A 25455-nucleotide genomic window follows, 5' to 3' on the forward strand; every position below is an offset into this window, starting at 1 on the left:
CTTTCGAGACAAGAATTAACGAGTTGATAGCGGGAGGTTCTTAAGCTTAATATATAAAAAAAAGAAAAAAATTGGGAAATCCCCGGCTTTTGCTCCGACAGAGGAGGGTCAGCCGAGGCGTTTGAGACGGGAGGTGGTTCTGCTCACGGAGGACCGGAACCTCAGGGTGAAGGCTCTCGCCAGGGACGTGCCGGTGAGGGAAGTTCCCGATTTCATGGAATGGGCTGGACTCGGCTGAGACGGAATGACGTGATCGCGACGAAGCTCCGATTTTCACTTGACGAGAAATCTCCCGTGTTCCTGATCGCGCGAGCCCGATCAAACGTCAAAAGTAAGACTCCTCCGAAGAACGCAACGCGAAGAAGAGCAAGGTTGCTCTCATCGAGAACACCGACGGATCTTCGTCGCGGATCTTTCCCGTAGCCGTTGATCGACCGTCGACTGATGTGCGCCACACGATCGCCGAAGTCCGCTGTCCGCGGGTTGGGTATTCAGATTTGTCTCCCGATGGTGCTCTTCTTTTATTTTTTTTTTCTAAATTCTTTAAAAGTCCAATTATACGGAGAAACCGCGAAGCGCGGCGACCAGGAGCAAGTTCTGCGGAAGAAAAAGCAAGGCGCGCGCAGTCGCGTAAAATTGCGAATGAAGTACGGTACGGAGTGACGGGGAAAGAAACGAGCCCGGAGCCTGTCACTTGCCGTCTCGCTTGTCGGAAACGCGAGCTATTCGAAGGCTCCACGAGAATGAGCGTGACACTCTACCTACCTTGTAATCCCTAACTGTTCCGTGTATCTCGAACGTACAGAGATAAAAATCCCGAAGAGAGCCTTTTCACACGGGGACCGTGTAACGGGGCGGTCCGAAAGACACGTTGAATCCAGGACGTTCACAGTCGTGGCGTACCCCCCTCCCTCCCCCCCCCATACACACACACATACTACGTACACCGAAGTAAAATCAAGAGACAAAGGGACAAAGAAAAAGCGAAGAGGAACGGTAAAAAATGTAGAGCTCTTGAACTATCTTCAAGTGCTGTCACTGTTTGTAGATCGGTTTTTTTTTTTGTATCAGTAACGGCTGCCTATTGCGACTGTGAACGATCATTTTGTATAATGTTGTTTTTTACCAATATTAATTTTATTCCGTTCGTATAAGGTGTTACTAAAATTTTTATAATCGTATGTGTGGTCTGAGATGGCGACGACGCGCTCGCTAGCGAAACGTGTCTTCTTATCGTTCTCTTATGAGTCCCCACCGTGACATTTTCCACGAGGTGATTCTCTTCACGTTTTCGTAACGCTGAAGTCATTAACACCATTACCTTTTAAGCTGCCGTAATGCGAATTATTAATAACGACGATTCGTTTCCAACGAACGACTACGCGTCGTCGGGGATGTCGACGAGATCGAAATGACAATCGAACGTGATCGTTGATCGTGTGATCCGGTCGTTGCTGATTGGCGAGTGCCCTCGGGAAACGTTAGGTACGATCGAAAATTGCTCATTTTTGAAAATTAATCTACATAACGACTAAATACATGCGCGAAAATTATATTTGATTTTTATTATACATATCAATACTTCAACAAGATATTGATTGTTGATATTATAACTTCAAACAAGATTTTGAGTGTTTTCCCGCAGAGAATATATTTTGCGCGTTAATCCTCGATGATTTTTGAGATTCTTTTTTCGATCGTCTTCAAGCGAACGTACGCCAGTGCATATTCTCTTCTCTTGTGAGTAATTGAGTACTGACATCTATATCGTTTAGCTTAAGACATTACAACGTAAGAAAAATCAAACAAAATTTTATTTTATCAGGTGCGATTATGCAATCGTATGGTGTTACTTATACAATATCAAAGTTCACATATAGCTTTTACTTGATACGCGGAGAATAACTTGGTACGATCGCTGTTACAAAAACATTCCGTGGAACATCGTGGAATCACGTTGACGAGATTTTCGATTGACGTCGATGTCATTTTGCCCGACTTAGTCGTTACCGAGGCGCAACTTCAATATTGCCGATTGTGAATGCGCGAAGGAGGAGATTCGCAAAATAATCTCTCTCGAATAGAACAGAGATACCGAGGCCGCTTCATTCTCACGACGTATTCTCGAAAGCGCGAACGCGACTTGCGCGCCGACGTTGGCGAATTCTTTGCGTTTTTTTTTTAACTATTACTCGATTTTACCAGAGATACGTATACGAATTTAGCTTTTTGGGAGAAGTTGACTTTTTCGAAAGTGGTCGAGACATGCGCGCGACCAGCAAGGAACTGCGGGACCGATGATGCGTACACAATGTCCTATTTTTTGACAGAGATAAGATAGTTACTTAATGCTCCTTAGTGTATTAAAGAGTGTATGTATGCGTGCGAGAGAGAAAGAGAGGGGGGAAGGGAGCTCGAGAGAAAAAAAAAGAGGGAGAGAATGACAATTAGATTAACGGAGGAAGACAGTCAGCGGAAAGGGAAAAAAACGCTTCGACGAACTAAAGACCGTATCTACGATAAGTCTCGATGCTGTCCGAAGTCTCCTCGGAATTTCTGCGAATTCCTGCGAATTAAATCGAATCGGTAAGTAGAAGAAGTGCCCACCCACTGCACCGCCCGGGCAGAATCCTTTCGTTACACCGTGATGTTCCGCTTGACAGGCCACGTCGTTCGGGCAGAAGAAAGTCCCGTCGAGTATAAGGGTGTCTGTTCAGCGGTATTTTAAGGGCGCGTAAGAAGTATATTAAAATATCTCTGTCGACCTGTCGTGGGAAAGTATCTTCTTTCTACTGGAAAAAAAAAAAAGAAATGTTCGTGTCAAGAATTCTATCATTACTTACGAATTTAATTGTATTTCTGCGAGATCGCACGAATATTTCGCGAGTAGGATCTTGGAAACTTGCTTTTTGCGAAACGCGTTGAGGTCTTATTTAAGTATACGTACTTCTTAATGTCGTCGTAAGAAGACGGTGAAGTAGCATTCGTCAACGATACTTCACAAGATCCAAGATCGGCACCATTGAGAGGATAGAGAAAGAGAAAACGGAGGAAAAGAGAGAGAAATGCGAGTTCGCGCCTCGCGAAGTTGTTCATATCTCTTGTCCTTCGACGTGTCCGATGTTTGCCTTGACGTCTTATTCTTTTCCCCCCCTGTCGCCCTTCTTACTCCCCACCCCTCCCCCTCCACGTCGCCGTTTTTAGCTCAATTTTTTATTCGAACCTTCACGGCGAGAGAAAGTACGTATTGATAGAGTTTGACGAAGCCCACTCGAAGCACCGACGATGTACACTGTCATTGTGTTTCACTAATTTCTAAGTATAGCCTTTCGTAGCCTTTTTAATGCGCGCGCTCGGTCGTCACAAGCGATCGATTATTATTAATAGCAGACGTTTGAGATGTAGAAGGAATGGGCGAGTGAAATCGATCGCGCGAGTGTATCTTACAGTCGCGAATACATTATGGGAATTATCGCGGAACACTTATTTCCTTAAATCGACAATCATACGAGAGACATATTTTTAACACGACTAAGATCAAAATGTGAGAACGGTATCTTGAAGTGCTCCGAGTAAGTATAATTGCATTAAGTATAATTTTTTTAGACCATCAAAATAATCATGTAAGATGCTTAAACATAATTATAATACCGCTAAAAATTTTGTTATTCTAACAACCAGTTTGAATTCCACATAATTAGCTTATAGATAATCCAACAAAAAAATTATTCTTAGATCTGTATGTTCAGCTAAGCTAAACTTTTAAGTTCTTTAGCAAATCTGTTGTTTTTAGTTTATAAGTTTTTATATTGAATAAACTTCAATTTCGTTTTTTTTTACGTATGTTTTACATAATAATAAAAATTAATATTAGTGGCATTAATTATTATTGCTGAAAATAATGAAAGAGTGAAAAAGATATTTAATAATAAAATTTTTTTTAATTATTATTTTACTGAAAACGCAATTTGCGTATGATTGATTGTCGGTCCTCGAGGCAAGTGTTCAGCGATAATTCAATTACTTAGCTTAGTACGGGATAACAATCAGGGTATAGCTTGCAATTGTACTCCGGGCATATCACACAGTATATTTACAATATCATCGCAATAGTTCTCTTCTGCAATAGTCATAGTGGTGCAATAGACACTCTATCCATGAATAAGCCATCTTGATAAGACTATCCGTCCCCGAGTATCATAATCCATTTTCATTGTTTCGATGTAATATAACTTCACTTCACTCACTCCGGTCTTTCAACTTTGAAATTGCATACGTCGATCCCGCGAGTAGTTACCAGCTGCTCCGATCGGCTTACTCACGATTGAGTTCACGTTAACCCGTGCTTAATAGAAAGAAAGAAAGAAAGAAAGAAAGAGAGAGAGAGAGAGAGAGAGAGAGAGAGAGAGATTGAGTGAAACGCCTGAGAAATATAGGTAGACGTTTGACGTAAGATAGACGTCGTAATTTTTAGAATTGATTTATCTCGGATGTGGACTAGCAAAATCCCGCGCTTTCAACGCTCTCCGCTTCCGAGATAACTCTCGCACCATAAGTGTACCTATATCCATATTGTATATAGGTATATATAATTATATATAATTAAACACATTTATATATAATTATACATATATAAATACACCCACCCCGTCACCGATTTTATGCTAGTTTCTCGCAATATCTCTAATCTATGTACACGTGTATTATTATGTGACGAAGCAAAAGAACGCGATGTATTTGCACTTGTTTTCTGAGAAGAGATTTTACTGACAATGCGATATGATGTCGTTGACGACGAGACGGTGATGATGATGATAATGACAATGACAAAACTGCGAGGATGACGCTACGAAAGCTGAAATTTTAGGCTAATCGTTTATTACATATTATGAGAAATGTCGCTACTAATAGTGTTACCATTTTGAATATTCAATAAAAAGTTGAGACTAGCGTTATTACATTATGTACTTTATTATATTATAATTACATGGTATTTAGTATATAATAATCTCTACTTTATTAGAACGAAATTCTCAAATTTATTTTATCTCTCTACATATCCCGTTTACCATCTGTTTTTAGCAAATTAGTTAATATTATCATATACAGCTGACATATTAATTATACGTTACCTCCTGTCGTATGGAATAAATTCCCAATAAAGGATTTATTTTATTTGACTAGAGGTATCATATAATATGTATAATTTTTGTCAAGCCATTACAAATTCGCGAAATCGGGGTCCGACACGTCGAGTTTTTCTAGATTAGACCTGTCCTGTGTGCTCTTTACCTAGTTCGCCAGATTTAGACTTACGAGGTACGCGGAGGAGACCTCTCGTCGTATGATAGAGTCGTTGACACGCTCGACCTCGTTATATCTTCATCGTCGAAGGTCCGCGCGCGGCACGGCATTTTTTTTTAAGTGCACGGCTAAGGTCGCTTGAATCATCTCGGGTACTATTTTTTTTCTACACGAGATGTGTGATATGGTACATTTTTTTTTACAGGTAGGTACATTTTTCATGTGAGAAAGCGACGAGCGACAACAAGCACCGTTATGGCACCTCAGCGGGCGGTAATGTATTCGTTTCTTTTCACGATCGACAAATTATAATATCCATTATGTCGTCATCGCGAGTCGTGCCTTACGTCGCCTAATATCCGGTTTTGTTAGTGGATTATTTTTTTTCCTCAATTATTGGACTCACAGACACGTTTTTATCGTAGTTGAATTTATCCACTTTGCAATCTCAAGAAGATTCAGGGTATTCACATTAAAAAAAAAAAAACGTTATCTTGAAGAAGGAATTTTATTACATCTTTTTTCTGTTTATTGACACAATGGTTTGATGAACTTCGTAGATAAAAGGCTTGATAAAAAATACGACATGGAAATTATTGATCGAAAGATTAAACGAATTATAAGCGTAGGAAATTTGAAGAATTAAGAGAATAAGTGGCAAACGGCGATCTCTTAACACTAGAAGTACTAGACAGAAAGATCTAGAAAGATTGAAGGTGGGTATTGATTACCTATTGAAAACACATTAAAGAGAAAAAAATGTCGTTAACTTGGTCATTCAGCTGTATATTTTGCACATTGAATATTAAAGCTATACTTCTTGCATATAAGTTGTTAAGCTTAAAAATAGAAACTGTAAGAAATGACCGTTTGGTACTAGTGTTTAAAAAATTAGTGTTAAAAGTGCGTTTTACATACTTTAATTTTTGAATGAAGTATTTGCTTGATCGCCTTTAAAGTCAGGTGCGAGCCTTGGTTCGAGAGTTTGAGGTGGGATGAGCTTCGGAATGTCTTGGCAATCAGTGTCTTGGACAGGACGTTTCCGGTTGAGCACGGTCAACAGAAGCAGCGGGAGAAGCAGCGCGTTCAGCGAGAGAGTCCGGCAAGATCTGGCTATTTTTACCCAGTCAGCCTTGAACTTGCTGCCGTCGTCGCTGCTCCTGCTGCTGCTGCTGCTGCTGCTGCTGCCGTTGCTGCAGCGATCTGATCACCAATAAAGAGACTTATCTAATTCTGAGAAAGGCGATCGTCTGTCGCCTGACTAAGGGTACAAGTACTCATGTTGTATACCCGTCGATGCCGTGCCACGAAAGCGTACGCAACGTAGACGTAGACTTAACGACATATCGAGAGACCCATATGCCGATGAACATTTAGCATTTTGCATTGTGCGAGTTTTATCTTACGATTGTTCTTTTATCCTCTGCTCGCGATATATAAGACTGATTTATGTTTTATCTACGAGCTCTGTTTCTTTGTTACAATGTGTATAATCATTACCAAATGTTTTAAGCATTCTTTCTAACTTTTTTGATATCCATAGATTAAAATTTCACGGAAGTCATAGATATTTATAATAGTTACAGGCAGAGACATTTCGAATTTCCAATAGATATTTCAATAAACTGCGTGTGTTAATAAAAGCGCGCGCGAGCGAATCCAAGAGAGAAAGAGAAAGAGCACGTGAAGCAGGGCCAACACGAGAGTTATGCGGTAGCGGCCGCGAGATAACGTTAACATACCATCTGATTGGACAATGCATCTCGCGATACGCGCACTGGCGAACGGGGTGACCCGCATACCGAGTTACCTCGTCCTCCCGGGCCTCTGCACCAAGGATGAGCTTGCGATGCCGCTTGGTATTGTCGATCGTCGATACGCCCCGAAGATCTCTTCTGCTGAGAAGCGATATGCGCGAATATATCGTGTACCAGAGTGTATCCCTGCCGTTGCGCAGATTTTGCGATAAATTCGAAGTCGGTCCTTTTACGGATAGTTTTTTTTTTGCGAGAGATGGGATTAATCCTGTTCGTTTTGTTCAATCTTTAAAAAATTGAATATCTTATAATAGCAGAGATTGAATGAAGAGTTTCATTGTTCGTTTGCATTTTTATACGGAGAAAAGATTTGATTGAATTAGAAATTTGGACCGTCCGGTGAAAATCTAGCGAACGATTCAAACTTTTTATTAAGTTAACCAAACAAATTTGGTAACGCGTTTCTGATAGAGGCAAGTTTGGTTTTACATATTCTGACGTAAGGGGTAACCAAATGAATGTGATTGCATTCTGATGAAAGCAACTACACTATTGCAATCTAATAGTAATTGTAATTATAATAATCAGAAATTTTGTTAATTTTTACCAATCATACGTTCTTTTAATCATTCTCTGTAGTTAAACTAGCTAGACACTTAGATATTAATAATCAGCAATAATCAAACTTCAACCATTGCTATTTCATCATAATAACTAAAAGTTCTAATCAGTCCAACAAAATTATGTTGAGCGAAACATGTTTTGTTAATTTGTTTTTTCTCCGTGTAAACTTGAAAATCGGGAATTCTCGAATCTAATGTACGATTAGATTGGGAAGTTGAGTAAATAAATCAGATCTCTCTCTCTCTCTCTCTCTCTCTTTCTCTCTCTAAGTGAATTTGGCTCGTGTCCCACATCATGATTAGCTCTTCCTTCATTCCTTCGTGCGAACGAACTGCTGCGTTGCGGTCTGCTCGGAGGATCATTACCGAGTATCATTATGGCCCGTTTCTATCAACTTAGATTAACTTTAATCTCGGTTTAATTTACTCGTTATCTCATTCTAGTTCCAAAAATTAGAAAGAGGTAAAGAGTTAGTTAATCCGAGATGAAAATTAATCTACATTGGTAGAAATAGACCTTTATCGATTCTTTCGTCGACGAAACGGTTTATTCTTCGCTCCGATTCTTCGAGACAATTTGACGAGCGATTCGAACGAGCGACGGCGGTGGCTACCGGTCGGTCGTTGCTGCAGCAGCAGCAGCAGCGGCCACGACGGCATCGCGTTTATGCGAGAAGCACGTAATCGCATTCACAACAGCCTGCACTTGTCTGACGGGAGTATAAAACCGCCGGGAGAACATAGAGAGGGACAGAGAGAGAGAGAGAGAGAGAGAAGAAGAGGCCGCTCTGCCGCTGCCATATGGCGGCATAAAGATTCGCCCGCGTGCACGCACGCTCGCTCGGCGCATCTGAAATCTAGTTGGCTCGCGCGCCTTTTCGTTCTCGAAGTTTAGAAGCCGGGAGGAAGAGCCCAGCAGATCGGTCCGGCGGCGCGATGATGATGCGAACCCCGCTGTTTCCTGGTAGCGATTAACATCATCCTTGCGTTCCCGACTTGTCCCCTTCCGCGAACGAACGCACGGACCTCTCCCTCGCGTACATCCACTTGACGCTCCGCGAGAGAAGTTCCCTTTCTCCCTTTTCCGTCGCTCGGATCGGTGATCCCGAGGGGCAGGCGGGTTCCCTTTTCTTCTCGGGCGTGCTGGCTCAACGACGTTTCGGCGAAGCCGATTCGAGCTGAGCCGCGCGACGAGCCGAGCGAGACCCGGCGCAAGTTCAAGTTCACGGGGTCGTTGCACGTGTGGTAGGCAGGCAGGCACACACCACGCTCTCTCACTCGCCCGCGTGTGGGTGTATCTACGTACGTATGTACGTACGTACACGGGGGCCCCCCGATCACTCGTGTGTTCTGGTGGCGAAGTTAGCTGGCCATGAGCCAGAATGCCGCGGCGACTGGATGACTCTCGATCGCGCCGGGTGGGCTTCCCCGCGCGGCCACTTCGACCTGGACGTAACTTCTTTTATCGCGCCGGGCCGGGGATAATCGAACGTCGACAATTTCGGCGAACGCAGTCTCGGGATCTTTGTGAGTTTGCTCCTTTCGAGAATGCCGAGGTTTTATTTTTATTATTCTATACTCTTTTTTTTTTTCATTCTTAATTTGACATTGCTTTCGATTTAAGATACACGAATGTGCTCATACGGTTTGTCGATATTGTTCGTGTATTTTTATCATAATTTTATTTTAAAAAAATTCCCCCATATTCTACATTTGAAACGTCATGTCACGTGTATATTGTATACATTTTTTAAATTTCAAATAATTTTATTTTCTTAAGTTTTTATGATCTATTGCAGATTCAGTAAATATATTTTATGTAGAGAGCTTGAGTGGAAAAAGGGATCTTGAAAAAGTAACGTAATAAAAATTTCTTAATCTATAACATAATTTAAAGAAATATGCGCGTGATTAATTGAGAAGTGACGCAACAGTGACATTTGAGGTTCCTGTTGGCATGACGTAATTTTCGTAAAAATGATTTCATCCGTTACGTGTCCAGTCGCGCGATCGTCATTCTCCCTTCGAGCCTTCATAAATTCCATTTCCGAACTCTTATGCAATGTTTGCGGATGCAGGTAGGCATCGAGAAACGAGTCGAGGCGATGTTCCTCGCCTTTCACGCACAGGTCACTCGTGAATACGTTTTCTGCATACGCCGGAGCGCTTCTGGCTCGTCTGGGTTACGAAATGCGGCAGGCGCGACGCGACGAATGCGGTAACCGCGCTCCTGCCCTTACAAGTTTCTATCGGGCGACCAAAAGTCCTTTGAATAATGTTACATGGTGGGAACAGTCGATTTTTTCTTAACATTCGTACAAACTTTCCGTGAAATTTAATGAAAAACGAAATTATAAATAAGAATAGAGAAGAGATAGAGAGTTTTATTGGTGATAAAAAAGAAATTTATTATTTTAATAATATTACATTTCAAGATTTGTTTTTTACGTTTCGTTTTTTTTTTTTTTTTTTTTTGTAAAAAGAAAGTATAGTATTCTATCCGTGAAAGTAATCTTTACAGCAAATATTCGCTATTTCTGTAATTATCAATCTGATTTTTATTATTAATCAGATAAGATTGCAAAGAGCTCGACATATTTTACATGCTACTCTCTAAATGTCCTAGAGTGAAATTACTCTAAAAGAGTGAAAATTGAACATATCTAAGTTCGAGTGATTTGTCACTCTAATTCTTATAGAACGCATTTTCACTCTTTTAGAGTAATGTTTCACTCTAGGAAATTTAGAGAGTAGTCTATGCATTCATCCGTTTACTATCATCCAGACTATAAGCACAGGGTAAACACTTTGTTCCGGTGTGGCGTTAAATAACTTAATTTAAACGATGAGAGATTGTTCTCTGGGCGTGCAAGGAGTTCCCTCGTAAACGTTGCAGCAGCAGCAGCAGGTTGATCAGCGATCCAGCATCATCGCGATAGCGCACGAGGCACGGATAAGGGTATCTTACGGTAATAAAAGCGCGAGCCGATCTGGCGTTAACATCGTCGGGCGAACAAACGCGTAGCTCCTTGCGCTCGCGAAAGCCGCATTATTATACCACCACCTACCATCGCTCTCTTCACGGCGGCGGTCGTGTTGCGTACGTCATGCACCGCGTGTCGAGCCTTAAAGCCTAACTACCTCGCGCGACCGGGGGTCAAAGCAGGACCACACAGCCGCGGCCGTAACTCAGACCTATTATATTTCGCAGTTTGTTGCACTCTCCGCGCACATTTCCTCTTCCTCTTTCTTTTTTTTTTGGGGGGGGGGCTCCTCTTCGCCGTCCCGGCAACCCCGATGCCTCCCTTACATGACGCGACAGCTCGCTCATTGTGGGCCCTTTCGCGTGGCACGATGACGACGTAGCAATAGCGTTCTGGAATTGACATGCGCTCGATAACAGGTAAGCCTTGCGTATAACGCGGGATCCTGGGAAAATTGCTCCGAGATCTCGGACGAGGAGAGACCAATTACATTAGTCAATTGTCCGTATTGTTAAAATACGATCGGTCAATTATTTTTTTCTTTGTCTGGTCCGTGAGATCCGAAAGCGATTTCTAGAATCGCGGACACAAGGCTTTACGATTGTCACGGTTGAGTGTGCGAATGAATACCCAAGTGTCAGTTATCTGATTTGAAATTTTAATATTCAACTTAACATGCAAAATACAGTAGTACAGCTGTGGACTGTACAAATACTACAAATCGTGGATGACCACTCATTTTCAGACAGAATCAGCAATTCTGTTATCTCCGATTCTACTTTTTTCCCTCTCTTAACACACGTGAAGAGTAAGGTCGATATAGAAAGGAATAAAAAAAGTAAAAGTAAAAGGACTTCTATAGACTTTTTTTAATCCTTTTGATGTTCGCTTCGTACCATCGAGAAATTTTATTGAATTGCGCTCGAGGAAGAGGTATGAGGTACATCGACAAATGCCCCGATTAATTCAAGGAATCGCACAATGCCTAGGACCGGCTCGACCTCGTCGGTTAAAGAGGATACTCGTCCGCGGTGATCTTTATCTATGTAGGAAGTCGTCCACTCGTTTTTCCTCGTCCTCGTCCGCGCAAGCAGATCCAATCTCGCGCCGTGTGTTAGGTAATGCTCTTTCCGACCGCTAAATGCACATCGTCCTGGCCGTTGACTTCTTCCCTTTGCCCAAGCGCTTTACGTTAGGCGACTTTGTCGTTACCTGCTGCACTGAAGCAGCCGCCGCCGCGCAATATGCTGTATTGCATTAGCAGGTTGCTTCTTCGTTTCCTTTTCGTCAAAGCGACTGAACGACTGGAATCTCCGCTATAACGCACCGTATAAGAAAGATAAATAAAAAGCCACAAATGCAAGTTTAACAGTTTTTCTACAAAGAAATAAGTTTCTCTGTATATATCGAAATATTGTATTTTATTTTTTTAATATTTAATTATTTCATTAGATAATCAGCAGTTTATTAGCAGCTTATGTCCGATTGAACATTTATTTATTTTATTATCGAAAGTTAAGGCAAGATAAAATAATAATGAACATTTTTATTATTTTCAATATAATTGATTTTATTTTTCAATTTTATTGTTTTAATAATAATGTAATAAGTAAAGACAAAATAAATAGGTAATGTAATAAATAATACATAGAGGAAATATACAGTTGAATGCGACATATATTTTAAAATATTCCATCTGTAATACTTTTATCGGAAAGGGGAGCAAGTGCGAAAAACCGTGGTTTTTTTTTTATCGATTACACTGTCGGCCAATGAAAAGAGATCATGCACGATTTTTATAGAGGTGGTTGGACGTAATCGAGCGAGGCAATCGTAAAATAAAAGAAGAAAACCGAAAGGGGAAAAATGCGTGCGCCGCGGCACATTGTTCATTCAAAAGGCGAGCATAGCGGCCATAAGTCATAGATTAGATTCAGATCGCTTTGAGCCATTGTATGCGTATCGTCCGGAGACAATGCTCCAGTGAATCAAGCCTATCATCGCGAAAGGCCGGGGAATCCCTCGCTGCGCCACGTTGGATCCAGAAGTAAATTGCCGAAGATGGAACGCGGAGGGGACGAAGACCGTGCGGTAAGTTGACGCTGTTTAAATTTTATTGTTTTTTCTTTTTTTTTTTTTTTTTTTTGCACCCCGCATCAATGGCACAAGAGATGTTGGAACAGAAGTAATTAAGTAAAAAATGCTGTATGACTCTCCTCTTTCTTTCAACATTTTAAATATATGTCTTTAAAAGTTTTTACGCGGATACGTCTATCAGAAATATCGATTGGAAATCAAAGATTATTATTAATTCCGTGGTTCGTTGCCGGGTTTGGGAAAAAAACAACGCAGTAGTCATTAAAATGCCGATCGAGCCGTCCGGTTTAATTTAAGAGCGAAAATAGACGGTGAGATCTTTGCGCTCTTCGTGCATCTCATTAAAAGCGATAGCTCCCGGGGCACAGTCGCTCGCGCAGCGGCTCTCGCAGCCACTCGGCCCGACGTGTCGGAACGCGCGCGTGTGAACCTTTACATAATTTAACTCGGTTTTATCGATGTTACCTGGCGTGAGTCACGCTCGTAAACTGCCGGCGCATCGCGCAGAGGCACAACCGTCACTTTATACGAGTGTCGTTAATCGCCGTCGCTGCACCAACTGCGGAGCATCGCGGAGCGCGCGTCATCGATCGCATCCGGATTCTGGCGAGATACGAGAGAGCCGCTCCGTAAGCCACTGACGTAAGCCGGATAATATTGTCACTTTGATTTTAACCATGCAATGTGAACACACGACGTTCGCGTATACCCGCGATACCTCATTGCGCGTGCTCATTACGTTGCAATTAATTGACTGCGAAAATTGTTCTAGTACCGCGTTACGAGATGGCATCCTTTATTATACTTTGCGCCATTTCCTGCGATATGAAATTGATTTAAATCGAACCAACGTTAACTAATTAAATTTTGATTGACGTTTAAGAACGTACACTCAAGTGAAATTCGTTCGACCGAGCTGGAGGTTGACCGTGGCTGGAATGAGTATCTTTTAAACGAGAAGCGCGCGCATATAATTAACACGTTCAATACAAAGGTCGCCGACCCCGTAGCAAATCTTTTATTTTAGACTTAGACGGTTCTTATCTCACAAACCAGACTCTTCGTTTTACGTATTTTGCAAATTATTTTTGTAGGCGCGAAGCCGACTACGAACGAAGCCGACCGAGAGGTCCGCGTAGGTGAGACTATTATATTTCCTACTGAGGATAATTTGAGCGGATTTTTATACGAAAGCCGAATAGCCGTGCAGGAGAAAATAAAGGATTCAAATTTCTTTCCCTCTCCCTTCATGGCCCCGCGACAAATCAAGTGAGTATGTATCTGTACTCCGGGGATCCCTGGCGGACGCGATTACGGACCGATTACATACGTGTAACGATACTCGCGCCGGGCAATCGATCACGTAAACGACCTCGCACATCCCGCATACTAATAGTCATTATTTATTTATATTGGCCAGGTGGCCAATTCGCGTTCACACGCGTGATGGAATTGTGCAATGTCTTACCGCCTCGTATCGTCGCGATGCGCACGAGGTATCCTATCCCGTGCGTAACGTGCGTACGCAGTATATGTGTAAGCGCGTGCACGACAGATATGCGTATCGGATCTGATACGTGCCGTTTAGTACTTGGATCAATAGCGACGTATCAATATTTGCACAATCGCGAAACTGATGTATGCGGAAAGAGGATTCGAATGCCGTCTGCTTTTTATGGAGGCTGAGCATATAGAATGTACAGTCAGATGGCGAAATAAGTATTATACTACAAGGGACGATATTAAGAAGAGAGGAGTATGATATTTGAGCCTCTTCCTATATATCCAGCGTTTAATATTTATAGCGAGAAGACAAGCATCTTTTATTGTGCACATATTAGAAAATAAGTATGCTTTATCGTTATACACATGTACATACATACAGTACATTACATGAAGATGAAGTTAGGAGAACTTATCTTTGATAGAATTTAATTGTTCTTTCACAAAGTAACAATGGTCTCAATTCGACAAAAATAATTTAAATTATATGTTTTACATATAATGTACAAATACCCCCAAAAAATGAAACTGATAATTACCACTTATATATATTACCGTTATTATTTTTAATTAAAAATTAAATTTTATATCTATAATGCAAATTAATATTTGTCGTTAGTATAAATTGTTATTTGGCAATTATTTCGGAATAAGAGCTGTCGAGAGGTGCAGAAATTTGTCGCGCTCCGCATTTCTTCTTCTTCTTCCATCGCATTGAGAAACGGCGCGGCGTGGCGCCAATAGAATCGGGAGAACGCCGTTCTCACGAGGCTTGCATGCGTTCCGTACACGCGTGCACGCGTGCTTGCGTGCTTGCGTGCGTGCGTGCGTGCGTGCGTGCGTGCGTGCATGCGCGCGCGAGCGCGAGTCCGAGGAAGCGGGCACGGGTAACAGGAGGGATGTATCTGTCGGTCGATCGCGCGTGAAGGTACGGACCCAACGGTCCCCGCATGACAACGCTCGTAGTGGTGTCTGCGCTCGTTTAGATTGCCCGAATGCGCCATTGGCGTTCATATCGTATTCACATTCCCGAGTCCGACGAGGCTCTACGCGAAACGAAATTAGGATAATAAAGATTTAAAGCTCTCTCTCTCTCTCTCTCTCTCTCTCTTGCATAAAAAACAATTTATATACTGCTTCGTAAATTTACATCTATAAAACTGTCGAGTTTATAATTTCGACAACTTTTCTCCCGTGTCGTAATGATAAGGCAATATCCGGGATTCCGTTATATTCTATTTACCTTGTTCCCTATCTGAATGTTTGATGTCCTCGAAAAATGGATGCGAGAGATAAAATTACGGCACAGGTGGAGGGAAAGAAAGAGAGAGAGAGAGAGAGAGAGGAGGGGAGGGGGAGAGATTGCGCTCTCTTATCCACCCGTCGAAACATCGCGGGACGCGACTCGGTCGTTGCCGACTTTCCCGACAAAGGTAATTCCTCCCACTGTAAAGTACGTGTCGAGATAATAACTTGCAATCTCCGCGCGAATATTGAATATATTCGCCGTTGCCCGTATCGACGGGTAATTTAATTGAAGTCGCTTGAGAGTATCGTTTCCTTACTGCCTGACATCACGGCCGTAATCATATGATGCATGCCGTACTTACGCGTAATGACACTTCGACGGCGCACGATACTCTTCCCTGATCGAACCAATCTATGAAAATCTCCCTCGGTCCGCGGCCACCTACGAGGCATTTCTTGTTATTAATGTTATTAGACGGTTACGTGTCTTCGGGGCCGGTAAAACTCACCGGTTAACGGTATCCGCACCGAGATCCGTGGTGCGAGCGACAGCCTTGAGAAGAAGGCCCGGAAGACGTTCGAGACAAACTTGCGCGCTTAAGATGCCCGGGTCGTTGCAACCTAACAACACGCGGGCACCACACACCGCACTCTCGTATCCGTTGAAATATATTCCGACGGGATATTTCCGCGTGCAACTGCAGCGATCGATACATTAAGTCACGCCACTTCGCGAACTCCGAACGGCAAGATCGTCGGACGATTCTTTTCAATCTTGAGACGCGAAAATACAACGGCCAACTATGCACGGCTGTGGAGTCGAATACTTTTTTCTTCGCGATATCTTTAGCACAAAACATTAGCGCAATTTTGGGAAATGACGTAAATTTTAATTTAATCTTTATTTTTTAATGCACAGTATCTTCAATTGTTAGTCTATGTCTCCTGTTAGTTCAAAGTGGGCGGTTTACTCTATTTAGTCAATTTGTCTAGACACCAATATTGGTTTAACAATGTTAGATAACAATAGTCATTTTATTTTTTATATTGGACATTAATTACATCTTAATTTGGAATCTATTTTTTGTGACCAATATTGGCACTAATTAGAAAAATATTGGCCAGTGTATTCCCAATATAACCAATGTTTAATCAATATATACCCAATATTATCCAATGTACTGCACTATGCTACTAGGAATTTAATAAAACGAGGGCGTCTCGTAAGACATCACGAATTTTCTTCTCTCTCGTTGGTACGTCACATTAAAAAAAAATATATTATCCGATCATAATTACGAAAGATGGATATGTCCGATTTGATTTCCCGTCGGATATACAACTTTCATTAGATATATCCGTTTGTCACTATAACATTGGATTATTCGATTAAATATTTTTCTCAGTGCAGAATTGCAAGTACTATTTGCGCCGACATCGGAAGATATCAAAACCCGTTGCCTGGGAAATTTTCGATCTCCTCGAGTTACGTACAGGTACTAGGTGCGTACGGCGAGATTCCCGTAGGAATTGGATTAGAGGTAACAGCAGCCGCGGTCAACCGAGTGCATCAAGATTCAATTTGACGGGCGTAAGGCAAGATGGAGCTTAGCCCAGGGGCGCTTCTCCTCGGCGCGACGCATACGGTCGATGCGCTCGAGAGGCGCGTTCGCGCGTGCAGTGACAACCCAGTGTCGCAGATCGATTCTAACGTCGCAATCCGCCGCCACGAGGGGATAGAACGTCTCGACTCTCTCTTTCTCTCTCTCTCTCTCCTCTCTCTCTCTCTCTCTCTCTCTCTCTCTCTCTCTCTCTCTCTGTGTGCGAGGAGGGTTGCCAGGGAGGGTTTGCGTCCCGATAATATCGAGGGTGAGTCGTCTCGGCGACCCGGCGAGAGGGACCGCCTCTCTCTGTGTTTGCACGGCCTCCTCCTCGATCCTTCTTCGAGGAGGAGCCGCCGGGGAATCTCTTCGGGCTCCCACGATTTACTCTACCGTCAGGCTGAGTGCCGCGATTACGAGGGAAGCTGAATTATTTTACCGATAAATTTTAAAGCGTGTAAACGCGCTATTCGCTGTCGGCGTATGATATCCTCGCGATCGCGAGAGAGCTCGAGCAAATTGAACGCGTTATTTATTGGACTAACGATTTGAAAAGTATACTTGTGTACATCTTAATTCGAATCTTCTGCAACATCGAGCACACAGGCAATAACAGCTGGCGCGGTGTGTGTGTCGCACACCGACGAGATTTGAATATAATTATATCGGCTCTGATTGTCTTGATGCACCGTCCCACGGAGAAGTTGCCCGGCTTCGGGCGATCTACGATATCGCACAATATCCATCACTCTATATACTTCCCTTTAAGACGAACGAAAGATAGATTAGAAGGGATTTCCGTGCGGTTAATCAATCGAGCGGAGCCAGAAGGGAAATCCAGAATTACACTGGAGATTAAACTGGCAGCAGCCGTGATTAAGGCCGCAACAACGTTAATAAGTACGCGCATCGGGACAAATAGGACGGAGGGCCGCCGTCCGTACCTTCATTCGCGATTGAGGGTTATCACATACTCCTTCTCCCTTTCCTCTTCCGAGAGTCCGTCAATCATGCAAATACAGTAGCTCGGGCTGCTGGAAAACCTCGCTCTCCGGCTCTCCGTCGCTTCCCATGTACTACATAAGGTAATGACGCGTATCTTCCTCTTCGCGGGAGCGAGCGTCTCGAGCTCGTCGATTCGATTCCTACGTGCCGGGACTGAAAGAGAGAGAGAGAGAGAGAGAACTGAAAACCCACCCGATCGCACGCTCTGGGGATTTTCGAGAGGAAAAATCAATGGGAATAACGGTGACACGCATGGGTCAGTGCGTTTGTAACCTTTGAGCCGTCGCGCCGCGCGAAGGCGAAGAGAAAAGAAGAAGAAGAAGAAGAAGAAGAAGAAGAAGAAGAAGAAGAGATGCTCAGCTCCGAAGGCAAAACGGTAAACCCGCGCCAACCCACAGAGTAGGATATCTCCTCTTGACGTAATTCCATTCGACATTCTCGCGCGGTGATACCGACACTCTACGTCGTCGCACGTGTGAACGTCTCTGCGGACGCGTGTAAGTGCGTATACGTACTTACGTTACGTTTGGGGTCCTCGACGAGCCAGGAGGTCGCCGACCCCCGGGGCCGCTGGGAAAAATCTCCGCTGCAATATTTCCATACCATTATTCGATTAATTATCGCGGCAGATACGCGAATCGCGGTATACGGTCGTAACGGAGAATGAGTTAGAGACGTTTTATATGTGAAGACGTTACCTCTTCGCCCCTCCCTCTTTGCTTTTGTAGATAACGATAAATAAAAAAAAAAGCACGAAAGTCTTTTTTTACCTCGTTCAGGTTCGTTCTATTTAATAATCGATACTATTAGTTCACCGCGACGACGAGTATATAAATCAGGCGACTCTAAAAGTGGAATTTTTGGGCACGAGCATAATTGAAATTTCCGTATTTCTGTTGTTACGTCGATCTTACGTCGAATGTCGAAAGGTGAGATATTCCGATGGCGTTTACACGGATATATTCGTCTCTTCTTCCTTGATTAAACATACCGAGAGGGGGTTATTATGCGAGCGTAGAAACGGAGGAATCTCTCTCTCTCTCTCTGTCTCTCAAGTGACACGCACATACACGGACACACACGCGTGCACGTACGAGCACGCTCGCCCGCATGCGACGCGTGAAACGCATCGGTGCTCTATACTGCTCACCCCGTTTCGCGAATTCGTTCGCCGATCACGATCGGCGACACGTCTTCGTCGAATTATCGAAATACCTCGCGCGATTGCCGGCGGAATGCTAATACATATCGGCAGGCGTCCGCGCACATAACGTCCGTCTTGCTGCGAGACCGCTATTTTTAGATCGCGCGGATTTTGTCTCCTCTTGACGATAATATATTGCAAATATATCGGTCGTGCATTTCCGCTTATCGGTGACAATTCGCCGAAGAAACGCAGGCCGACGTAACGACGTCGTACAAGTAAAATGGCGAGAAGAATGTTATTTATTGTTATTTACTCACAATTTTGCATACTGGCTTATATTACAAGTGTGTGTTAATTCTTATGATACGAAATACACGAATTATAATTAACTTAAATATATTTGTATCTAAGAAAAAATTGCAACGTGCAATTGAAACTATTAGTTTTCTATTTTGTCGAGCAGTTTGTTGCAAAAATGTTTCAAAATGTGTGTCATATCATGTGTCACTGTTACAATAAACGTCGCGTATAATTCACATATGTTTCTCTAACGAGTTGAATTGCCTCGTAATAAAGTGAAGATTTAGATTACAATATGGAGAATATTTGACGTACAAACCGTGACGGTACCTATCACGCCGGTCCGTTTCAAGGGGGGATTCCAATTTAGCATGGTAGCGTAGAAGGTCCCCCCTCAGACTCTGCCGAAGGATGAAGGAAGTCTATGTCTGCAGTTGTGGTGAGGGAAGGGGAGGGCGAGGACGAAGGGAGAGGGGGGGGGGAGGATTTGCAGGATGCAACTGCGGAGCCCGGGGAGTCCAGGCAGAGCCCCGGACCCCCATCATTATCCGTTGAACCCTGCGGAGGCTCGAACATGCATCAATTATTTGGTGGATCGAGGAGGGACGTATCCTCCCTCCGTCATCCTACCTCCGCCTGCATCCTATGTCGAACGACCAATTGCACCATACATCACACTCGCGCTATATTCCCCGTCATAATGTCGGGGTACGAGCGCAGCACGCTCCTTTCTCCCGTCTCCATATTTCTCCCCCTCTCCTCTCTCCTTTTCTCTTTCTCTTTCTCTCTCTCTCTCTCTCTCTCTCTCTCTCTCTCTCTCTCTCTCTCTCTCTCTCTCTCTTTCCCTCTTCCTCGTCCTTCTCGCACATGTCTTTTTGGATCGCTAGAAAGGAATCTTTTAATTGCCAAAGTGTAGACGCATCAACGGGGAGGGGAGGGAGAAACGAAGAGAATAAATCTATTGATTATTCCGGAATAAGGAAGTCTCATTAGAATAATTGAGCAGATATTAATATCGTGAAGAGATAGAAAAGCTAGCGAGTCCAGAAAGTTAATTAAGAGGCTATCGATATTAATTTAATTAAGTGTAAAATAAGAGTTCTTAACAAATATAAGGAAGAAGTTCAATAACTAATAAAAGCAGGGAAATTTAAATACCTTATTAACGATTCATATTATTAAGAAGAAAGAAACATACATTAGGGAACAAAGAAAAAAATTTTAATATTTTATGAACAAATAAGGAAATAAAAGGGAGTAGAAAGATTTCATAAAGTGCTGCTTTTTTCCATATACTCGGCGAAAAGTTAAATAACCGAGATGGATCCAATTCAATTTCCGTGATAGCGCATTTAATACCCTTGCCTTATTCGCTGCTTCGTCCTTCATCTCCTCGAAGGGAGAATGCCAGCGTATCCTTCTCCGGAAGAAGGTGGGGAGAGAAAAAGAGAAAGAGGGCTCGTGATGAAGGGTCTTGATGCGATCGTGCGCGAGTATGTCCGCTGGACGGTGGACATTCGATTCCATCCGAGCGATCGGCCCCGGTCATAAAAGTGTCCCGTGTAAAAATGTTTCGCGATCGTACGGCGGGAATCGCGAACGAGCACGAACGAGAGGGCGGAACGACCAGCAGGCGTACTCGCGCGCATTCACGGATTTTACGTCGCATCGAGCGTAAGCTGAAACGTCTCGTCTGCTGGAACGCAGCTCTCCGCTCTCATCCGACTCGGGAGAGTCTCGCTCGCGATAAAACTGGACTTTTAATGGTGACGGTATTCCCCCGACGCTGGCTACCGCGTGCGGAATACAATACGTCCGTCGTTGTCGCGTTGTTACGGTCTCGGTCTGGCACGGCTTTTCTCAACGTCTCGTTGTACCATTAAGCGGCCTTGTGCCGGCAGGAAACCCGAACGAAAAACCCGAACGGATCGAGCGCGCGAGCTCGACGATAAATGTCGGAGACGCGAGAGCGCAGCGGGAGAGAGATTCGACCGCAAGGAAAAAATTGGCGATGTGCTGCATTGTGTCGCCACACAGCCGGAACGACCGCGTCAAATATAATTGACTGTTGGGCGGGTCATTCGCTGCCCCTCGATCGACTTAATAATGATGACTTTGGCATTAACGCGATTTTGAACGACAACGATAACGAGGTGCTACTGTGTCGTATTTTCTCTCGAGATACTTACGCGCATAGTTGGACGTCGTAATATTTCCTGGTGTTTTATTCGACGATCAACTTGATGTACTAGTGGCTATTGATCGGTATGCATTTTTTTTTTTTTTTTTTTTAAGATAAATGACTCGCTGAATATCGTCCCTGTCGCGTTTAGCCTTTTGGATTATAAATAAACTACTCTCTTCGTATCTCTCCTTACTGCGATATTAATATGTGCATGTATCATCGATCACAATCATTTTCATATTTTTGGCAGTTTTAATTTAGCATTTAAATATTTGTGTTTTAATTTTGTAATTTAAATGAAAATGTAAATTACTATAATGTTTAGGATATTTCTTCAAGAATGAATTCTTTGACTCCAAAATTGGAGTTGATTTATTTAATTTTAATTCCTTACAAAAATTTAAATTTCCCTTTTTTATTTTAACAGTAAATCTGTTGGTAATTATGTCTGAGCCTAAAATAAAATTCTTAAAATTGGCATTATTCTATTTAAAAATAAATAAGAAATTATATCACTCTATTACATTTTTTTTATTTTGAATCAAAACTTTTTTCTATTTTTTTTTCCGATATTTTTGCTGAAAAGGATCAATTTTCAAACTCGTTGTGGAAATCATTCTCAAAGTTGCGATGCGTTTTAACTGTTGTAAAGGAAGAGGCGATATTTTGGGTCTCTATTTTTGGTAGGTACAATTGAATCCCGTTATTCAATAGTCAATCAGCTTCGTCTGTAGCGAATTGTCGTTGTCCCGCCGGTTTCACGGCAATTCGATTTATATGGTATCTTGTCGAATTGTCGAGTACGCGAGCAGGAATGTAGACTGGGCAGCAGTTTCCGCTTTCATATGTAAGAACAAATAGCAAGAAGAAGAAAAAGTGAGTAGCATCTTCGAGCGCTCACCTTGTTACGCTCATCGCTCGATAACGTCGGTGATGAATTGCTCGATCATAGCACGTGCGATCAAAACACGTAAATGCAATAATACATTTTAAATCTATAAATGTATTATTGCACAAATAATTTATACAACTAAATGTAACGTCACACAACAATCAGATTAAATAACTTGAAGTCAAACAGTTCTCCGTCTTTTGCCTTTAATTTGCATTAAAAAAATATTTCAGACTGAAAAAAATTAACCAATACTAGGTAGTGGATATTTATAACTTGAATAATATTAAATAGATGAATTTAGTTAAATTTAATATAAATTCATTATACCAACGACAAATTTTAATAAAAAATCTACATATAGTTAATAATTAACTCTGTCATTTTTGCAATGTCTCAAAGGAGAGAATTGATTATAAATAATTGATGTTTGAGCTTTTTTGGACATTATTCGCCCTTATTTCCGATATAGCGTTGCCGTGATGCCTCTCAACGTAATAAAGAAAGTCGATTCGCGAAGGTAAAACGGACGTAAGATGCGGAGGCGTATTATGCGTTTCAAGGACGGCATGTTGTATAACAACGTTCGTTTTGCCGATCGCGATATCGACCTCGTCTGGAATGCCGACGGATCGAGGCCGAATACAATAAATCCAATTCCGTTTTCTTTAGCATAACTCGATTTCTCACCGTTTCGAGATATCTCCTTTGATGCAGCCATATCAATAATTCAAACTGAAAAATTAAGGATTGTTTCTCTCGGATTATGTAATCGCAAAACATCCGCTTAGGCAGACAAATCCATTTTAATTTCCTACATGCAGAATATACATAATACTCTTTAATACTCTTACTTTTTGTCAATTTTATCATTGTACGTAATAATTGTGATAATATAAATTTATGAATTTATCCTAAAAAATGTTTAGAGAGCCTTATCGTCAGATTACTACACAGATAAAAAAAAATATTGTTTGCCAGATACATATCTCCATCTATTTTATACGAAAGACACGTTCTTCGATCGTTATCGATTTTATAGAGAAAATGTTAAAGTGGAGCACTGGGAATGTCACATTTATCAACATATCCGTTCATTCCGATCGCCCTCGAACTCCTGTTCCAAATTCAACGAACCATCACACACAATTTCTCTCGAGGGAGCGACAAATATCTTAAGGCCGAATGAAAGCGCAGCTCGGATCGCCACGCGATCATACGATCGCGCGTTACATACAGTTAGAAACGGTTCACTTTAATTAGCTCGTATGTCACTGGTAACGCCAGCCGAGAAATCCCGGGTTCCCCGGGGCAGATGTAGGAGGGCGATAGGCCGTAGCCGCGCGCCGAGCCGAGACGAATCGCGAGACGCGTTGCCCGCGATCGAAATTAGACGGATAAATTATTTGGCGGCGCGAAAACGCCGGCGCGTTTTATCGCGTTCCGTTCATCGATTCGGCGCTCTCGCCTCTCTCTCTCTCTCTCTCTCTCTCTATCTCTCTCTCTCTTCTTGGTTAGAGCTGGCGTAATTGAGCGAGACAGATTCGCGCACGTTCTCTCTTCTCCAAGTGTCGGAGGATGATGAACCCGTGCTCGGGTTTTGGGACCCGTTCGTGCCATCACTCGTTCTGTCGATTTCTGTCGTCACGTCTCAACACATAATTACCTCTCGTCCGATTCGGTTCGTTGACCCGACAGCGAGTCGCTCGCTCGACGGATCGATGGTATCGCGCGAGAACCCGATTAACGCCGATAATCGGGTCTGCGGGCGAGAGGGGGGGGGGGAGGGGAGGGGGGTCTGCGGGAGTGTAAAAAAGATTGTATCGAAAATATCGATGTGGCAGATATGTGGTTCGCCACGCCTTTGTTCCGTAAACAACGTCGAATTATCGCGATCGACCTCTCTTGACTTGTGCCACCTCGGCCGGTGTGCAAAACGATCGATCCGCCCGTTCCTCTTTATCAGGTAATCGACGTATCAACCGGCACTGGAATGAAAGCAGGAAATTTTTATTAACCGTGCAAAAGAAAAAAAGATATTCAAGAGCTTTTCGACTGTGCGAGCGAGAGATTTATCGTTCTGCTGTTACAAATTGCGGAAATTCTGATGTCCTAATTGGCATCTATCTCCGACTCTTTTAATTTAATTATTATATTCAAGATGCGGCGATATACGTGCATACGTACGTTGCGCGTCTCAAATGTGTATAGCATATAAATCGTTATTATCCATTATCTGCCTCGTTATCACGCTCGCTACTTAGGGATACGAGTTAATTGCGGTGATTTAATTCCGTAGAGAACACAAAGGAAGAATCTTGCGGACGGAGGGTGCACCTCCTCGGGGTGACTGTCCTCATTACAACGCGTGCAATTAACATGCCCTATTAGCGGTAACACGTTTCGGAAACCTTCGTTGCGTAGACTTTGAGCATATACGTTAGCCTCGCGTATATTCCGTTAGATCGAACGTAATCTGGGGCAGATATTAATTCGCCTAACGCAGTGGCATATCGTTGCGGCATTGATCACGCAATTGAGTTATCTCGGCGAACAAATATATATATATACCATCTCCCATCTAATTTTGCAACATAGGATATATCGGTTACCTATGTCAAAGTTGATTTGTGGGTCTGCCCTACGTTAAGCGAGTTCACGTTCATTTTCGTGGGGGTTGTACTACGCTCACCGTAAATTCTTCAGTGTTTCTCCTTTCAGATCATCCTCTACAGAGTCGTTCAATTGATCGTCCCGGTTTCCCGATATATCTATTAGAGTGCACGTTCGACGAACCACCTCGGTTCCG

General features: G+C 42.8%; 1 protein-coding gene and 1 long non-coding RNA gene across 2 annotated transcripts in view; one reads left to right on the forward strand and one right to left on the reverse strand.

The window, feature by feature from the left end:
* The window catches only part of LOC105833320 (telomerase-binding protein EST1A), a 90719-nt gene extending 85758 nt beyond the window's left edge, over positions 1–4961 (forward strand). The window contains 1 exon segment of the mRNA XM_012674975.3: positions 102–4961. Within this exon segment, the coding sequence (XP_012530429.2) occupies positions 102–238 (137 nt within the window). The 3' untranslated portion in view covers positions 239–4961.
* On the reverse strand, positions 2227–25449 carry LOC118644838. The gene is made up of 2 exons (XR_004962631.1): positions 13231–25449; positions 2227–11984 (listed from the first exon to the last, which is right to left on the reverse strand). It is a non-coding gene; the product is annotated as an uncharacterized LOC118644838 (long non-coding RNA).
* Between the last annotated feature and the right edge of the window lie 6 nt (positions 25450–25455).

This window comes from Monomorium pharaonis, chromosome 3 (genome assembly GCF_013373865.1).
Source record: "Monomorium pharaonis isolate MP-MQ-018 chromosome 3, ASM1337386v2, whole genome shotgun sequence".
In the NCBI taxonomy this organism is placed as follows: domain Eukaryota; kingdom Metazoa; phylum Arthropoda; class Insecta; order Hymenoptera; family Formicidae; genus Monomorium; species Monomorium pharaonis.